Source organism: Lipomyces japonicus (genome assembly GCF_038497905.1).
Source record: "Lipomyces japonicus strain CBS 7319 unplaced genomic scaffold V1514scaffold_4, whole genome shotgun sequence".
Lineage (NCBI taxonomy): Eukaryota > Fungi > Ascomycota > Lipomycetes > Lipomycetales > Lipomycetaceae > Lipomyces > Lipomyces japonicus.
Window position 1 is genome coordinate 379,581 of NW_027117816.1, and position 6,000 is coordinate 385,580.

General features: G+C 38.0%; 2 protein-coding genes and 1 non-coding gene across 3 annotated transcripts; 1 reads left to right on the forward strand and 2 right to left on the reverse strand.

Moving 5' to 3' along the window:
• Positions 1-2,142: 2,142 nt before the first annotated feature.
• V1514DRAFT_317938 (GPR1/FUN34/yaaH family-domain-containing protein) lies at positions 2,143-3,172 on the forward strand (the record flags this gene model as incomplete). The annotated part of the gene is made up of 2 exons (XM_066925863.1): positions 2,143-2,564; positions 2,617-3,172. The coding sequence occupies 2 exons, from the start codon at positions 2,143-2,145 to the stop codon at positions 3,170-3,172; spliced, it is 978 nt and encodes a 325-aa protein (XP_066785627.1).
• Positions 3,173-3,212: 40 nt separating this feature from the next.
• On the reverse strand, positions 3,213-3,940 carry V1514DRAFT_325283 (uncharacterized protein). The gene is made up of 3 exons (XM_066926578.1): positions 3,688-3,940; positions 3,439-3,618; positions 3,213-3,368 (listed from the first exon to the last, which is right to left on the reverse strand). Exons 1-2 carry the CDS (start codon positions 3,856-3,858, stop codon positions 3,442-3,444), a joined length of 348 nt encoding a protein of 115 aa, XP_066785628.1. The 5' UTR covers positions 3,859-3,940; the 3' UTR covers positions 3,213-3,368; positions 3,439-3,441.
• A 1,690-nt stretch (positions 3,941-5,630) lies between these two features.
• On the reverse strand, positions 5,631-5,731 carry V1514DRAFT_t13. The gene has a single exon. It is a non-coding gene; the product is annotated as a tRNA-Leu (tRNA).
• Between the last annotated feature and the right edge of the window lie 269 nt (positions 5,732-6,000).

Below are 6,000 nucleotides of genomic sequence, written 5' to 3' on the forward strand. Positions count from 1 at the left end.
ATTCGGCCTTCATAATTTGCTCATAGATTAAGTGGTTTGATGGCCCGTATCGTTTGCAATCTTGATTGATTAAGACTTTGTTTCGTCATGGGCATCCAATTTCCTTGTCCCAATGCTTGAATCTGGGCGATATATAGATTGAAATTTTTTTTAAAGTCGCGGCGGCCCGTAGTATTGTCGAGAGCCATGATTAGATGAACTATTTGCTTTTAGCTTGTTGGTCTGTTGATTTGCTTGTTGAATGAATGCACAAGCATACTGTATCAGATTACTTTTGACAAATATTTCTTATCAGGGTCGGTCTCAAAATACGCAGCGGTCTGCCTTGACTTTAAACAGCATACTGTTTTAAAAGCAATCTGAATGGGTTATGTTATTAGCAATGGCTTTCATTGGTGCTACAAATCATAATCCGTTGCATTGAACCTCAAGACGGCATGTGCCTTCATAATTTTGCTTAGCTTATTAAATTTACGGAATTTAAATCCGGTTTATGGCCAGGATTGTCAATTGGCCGATAAGTTTGTAAGTCGTTTAATTAACCAATAACTTATACCAACTAGTCGAGGTAGCTCATGCTTAATATTCACGTGACTTACTTAAATACTTGGTTAAATATTTGTAGTTTTGTAATCTATTACTTTATACAATTATCCAAAACATCAAATTTTTCTATAAATAAAATAAATATTGTTTATTAATTAATCCATATCATTCGTGTCTTTTTGAGAAAAGTATCATGCTCATTGGCACGGGTCGGGATCTGGGTTGTTAGTTCTTACCACGCGCGAGCAACTACAATCAAAGAAAAACTTTAAAGAACCTTGAAATTTATCAGCACGTAAAACATAAAAGTAATTAATTCTCGAAACAATCCCTTGAGAATAATCAATGAAGCCCGGATTACTACTTCTCACTAACTATCTGGTTTGATATGAAGCGTTGCTAGAATAAGGTTCAGCAGAATTTGGAAAAGGAGGGTAAATACTGTATTGTATATGCATTGTAGAATTCGTTTATGGTTCAAGTTGTTTTCCAAGCACAATATTATAGATATTCGTTTCGTTTAATTTATAGTTTTTCTTATTTTTATTGTGATTTTTTTATCATCGTCTTATCTGCTACCGTAATACTAGTTCTCGTCTGAGCTCCAATTAGTCGGCAGTCGGCAATGGTCCTGCCTCTATCCGTTAAATCGCATCACATTCAAATAACTTAACAACAATATGAATACAATACAATAAATTGATTAATGTTGATTGAGGATCGTCTCTGCTCGCGAATATAGGCGTGTGGAGTTATAAGAGCGCGCGCCAATTCAGGCATCACAAAAGCGTGGGCATTAACAGCAAAGTGCATAATGACGTGCCTGAAAAGCTTGACTGCAATACGCGTGCCTCGTCCCTGTTTTAGTAGTCCCAATTCCCAACTTGAGTGCTGATAAATATCTGACGCGGAAAATGTTTAACTACCTTTTATCAGTTGCTATTGTTTATTATTATTTTTGTTACTATAAGTAACTAATGAGATATTACATCTTTTTGGACTGAAGCAAGGACAACAACTGTTTCATTGGACCCAAGATGCCACACAGCATTGGGACAACATATGCAACATATCAACTGACGCAGCGCATGAGCAATGATTTTTTTTTTTTGGATGACACGTGGTTTTAACCTGCGATCGCCGCTTCCCCCCATCGGCTGACGGAAGAGTGGATCATCCCGACACCATGTTCCTCCAACAAAGTGGGAACTGTCTAATCTGAAAAATCGGGGATTTTATGAGAAGCTAGTCGTAATGATGACGTTAAGTTACATGACGGTCAATATTATGGCAAGAGAAATGAGTACCATATCTTGCTTATGTCACGGCTGACGGAGATAAGTTATGGGTGCGGCGCGCGATGCTCTGACGTCAGACCTGTTTTAGCAAGGGCGCGTCTGATTGCTTTTCTGCCTCGTGGACGCGCCCCCGCATTTTCTAATTTTTGCTGTGTTTTCAGTTTGCTGGTCCTCGGTAAGGATTTGCTTGGCCTTAACGTTTCATGTAAACTAGTAATGTCGATGCAGAAGACAATATATAAGCCAGTTGTTGCTCGCGTGAAATATTGCTTTTGCGCCAGAACTCCCGTCTATAGCCATGTCCTCGTCCATTCAAGTACCTGACAACTCTCACTATGCCCCTGACGAACTTCCACTCTCTGCTACCGCCAATTTAAACAATCAAAGTGGCAACAGCAATTCGTCGTCAAACTATGTGCCTGATGACGATTACGATTTAGAAGCCGCAGCACGGCGTCACAAGGAAGAGCGCGAAAGCTCGTTCGCAACCGAACGGGACGAAGCCTTACAACGGGTACGGACTGCCGGTTCAATCTCAATCTCGCCTGAATTGTTTGAAAAGTTATACCTGACACCTAAAAAAACCGTCAAGGGTGATCTCAGGCAAACGTTTGGTAATCCTACCCCATTAGCGCTTATGGGTCACATCTTATCCATATGTCCGCTTGGTTGCGATCTTATAGGATGGAAAGGTGCTGGCCAATTTGGTGCTGCCTCAACGTATGTTCTCTTTTAAAAAAAACACCATTGTTTGGTCTAACTTGAAATTCAGTGGCGGTTTTGTCTTTGTCGGTGGCGTATTACTCCTCTTGTCGGGCATTCTCGAATTTTTTCTAGGCAATACTTTTTCTTTTGTCGTGTTCTCTTCATTTGGTGCGTTTTGGTTGTCGTTTGCCGGTGTTCTGATTCCCAGTTTTAACTCCGTCGGTGCTTACTCGCCGACCGGTGATAGTCAGGTTTTGGGATTAAACACTACCGGATTCCAGGCTTCATTGGCATTTTACTTGTTATTTTGGTCACTGGCGGTGTTAATCTTATTAATTTGTGCGTTGCGAACTAACATTGCGTTCGTGTTGTTGTTTGTGTTCCTGGACGCAACATTTATTTCACTCACGATTGCATTTTTCCTCTTATCCGAGGGCCAGTTTACTCGTGGCACTAACGTTGTCAAGGCTGGTGGAGCGTTAGCATTGGCCACAGGTTTGGTAGGTTTTTACATTTTCCTGGTGCTCATGTTGGTTGCTGTTGATTTCCCATTTTTGTTGCCCGTTGGTGACTTGAGTCATTTGATGAAAGGTTACCAGCAGAAGCATGGTCCACTTAAATAATTTTAATACGTTCACGTTCTTTTGTGCTTTGTAGTGTAATAATTATTTATTTTTTAATTTTCATGATACGTAGGAAATTATTAAACAGTCTTCACATACATCTTTTGGCAAATACTCGGCTTCTGGATGAAATAATTTACAAATTAATTCTGCAAATAAGAAGACAATGAATAACTAGTCTGGTAGTAAATAAATACTTTGTAATCATTTAAATTACTCATTTATTAAATATAACATATATATTTTAAAAAACAAAATTAACACACCATTTATGCACTGTCTTTTGGTCGAAGTCCAGCGTAGAAGCCCAAACCAAAGTCGCTGGACGTAAACGTAATGGTCGATCCCTTCTTGAAATACAATACGTCACCAGGTCCGGCAGTGACCTCGGTTCCGGTCTCGTCCTTGATCGTCAGGTCACCTGCAACAATAACCTTAACCTCGTCCTGTTATATTATTATTTTCGTTAGCATTCAAATCAATATAATATTTTTTTTTGTTTCGTGGTTGCATACGTAGTGGTAGGTGTAAACCAATGGAGTACCTTTCTCCTGACGGTAAAATCCGGCAGAAATTTGATGTTCAGGGTCGGTGTCGGTAGCGATAACATCTCCCAGAAAAGCGTTGCCATTGGCAATGTGAGGAGGCTTGTTAGAAGCAGCACCTTTTAAGTAAGTTAATGGCATTATATATGAATTGTGATGAGAAAAAAAATAATACAAATGTTGACCGTTTTTTTTTTTTATTTTTAAAATCTACAAAATCTGAAGTCGACATGCTGGGGTATTTTATATCAATATCTTATCAGTCTTATTCGCTTTCTTCCCCTTCCCCTGGTCAGATAGTTCGTATAAACCGGGGGATACCAAGTTATCCACGGCAAAAAGCCACAAAAATTATTAAATCGTTAAAATAGTACGTATACTGTAATCGCCTTTTTTTGCTGTTTTCTTTAATCCCATTTTGGCTGGTTTTATATACCGCATAAGAAAATTTTAACAAAAATACATTCGCATGGCGTAAAACCCATTATCGCATTATCGCAATTTCAGGGGGTGGCTAGGAAAAAAACTCAATTACATTTATTGCATTCTTTTGGCTTTACATTTAACCACGGCGCAAATCTGTATTGGGACAAAAGATCCCTTGAGATGATTCTTAACATTAAAAACAAGTACTGTAAATACATCATATAAATACGTTTTAACTTAATATACGATAAGAAAAAATAAATGCACCACTTCTGTGCTACCTGGGTATACCGTTGCAAATATTGCTTTACTGCAAGCATCAAGCAATAATTGAATTTTTTTAGTCTGGCATGTATGACAGGCCATTCGCTTTTTCCTGGAGTTTATCTGTTTCAAGGGTCAGGTTAGTAATAGTGTCTTTGTCTCTTGTTACTCTAGTATCTGTAACATTTGTATCATCGGCCTGGTTATCGACTGAACGTTTCTTTCAATATTAGTGTTTACTCCAATTAATGTGGATTCAGAAATTGTTACTAGCACACGCACACCATCAACACAGGTAACATCCCTGGTATTTTTTTTTTGGATTAGTTAGTTTAAGTCAAATTAGATTCTGCTGTCTCAATCGTATTTGTTTCAGCTTGAGCTTCGCGTTAGTGCTGACGACGATGACGTCAATTTCAGTGCCTGCACTAACTAACTATGTACTACTGTTGACTTTGTCGTCACGATGTTTTGGACCCTTCACATTTGTACTTGTAGCCAGACAAATTTTTTTTTAATGAAGACTTTGTGCCCAAAGACCGGATCTGTTGGAGTACATCCTCGGGTATGCTGGACAGCTTCGTCTTAATGTTGATTACCGAACCGAACTACAGGAGAATCTCCTTCTCTATACTACAGCTAGTTTCTTGCCCTGATCATCCATCTAACCTATACCTATTTACAAAAGATATTTTTTTTGTTTTGTTAAAACTCCGTCCAGCAATATAGGACCATGATTAATTATCCCCAAAAAATGCAAAATGTTTTCTTTGCAATTAATGCAACTAAAAAACTAGAAAAAAAAGAAAGAAAAAAAAACATGTCGTAGCAAAAAAATTGAAATATGTACAAGGAAAAAAAATAACATGGAGTTTCGTAAATTATCATGTTGTCAATAACGGAGATTTTTTATTTGACAAGATAAATTGAATCTAAAACAAAACAAAAATCAACGAATCAATTTAAAAACTGACGTGGAAAAACATAATCCAATAAAGGAATTTTATCATAATGACAAACAAAATCTCCGTTTATTGGCAATATCAAGACGAAGTTGTCAAGCATCCCCGAGGATGTTCCAAAATATTTTTACACATACGAAGTAATTAAATAAACTTTTCACTCGAGATATAACATTAAATAACTTGAAACTGTATTTAAATAACTGGACCACCTGCAACAAGTTTTACTATTTTTCTAAAAAAAAAATAAAAAAAATAAAATGAGAGCGGTGAGGTTCGAACTCACGCCTCTTGCGAGACCAGCATATCAAATTTTACGTAAAACCTGAAGCGGGCGCCTTAGACCACTCGGCCACACTCCCTAATTTAAAATCAAAAACATGGCTGAATCAGGCTGTTACAATTACCAAGGTTAGGTGTATGGCTCCTTTTGATAAGAAAAAAAAGTGTTTTCTGGCGAAGACGCTGGAGTATTGTAAATTCGCTCTACAAATGGAATGGTCGATGCGCAGAGGTCGCTCACCTTCTCTCGTTAGATCACGCTCCTACGTCTTCTCGATTCAGTGCGGATTGGCTACTAAATCATAATTTGGCAGCTCTTCCGGATCCATCACAATGCGCGCTTTGTCAA

Coding starts and splice junctions, on each gene's coding strand:
- V1514DRAFT_325283 (XM_066926578.1), bottom strand. CDS start 3,858: ATGCCATTAACTTACTTAAAAGGTGCTGCTTCTAACAAGCCTCCTCAC. Junction 3,619..3,687: donor TGGTTTACACCTACCACTAC/GTATGCAACCAC, acceptor ATAATATAACAG/GACGAGGTTAAGGTTATTGT.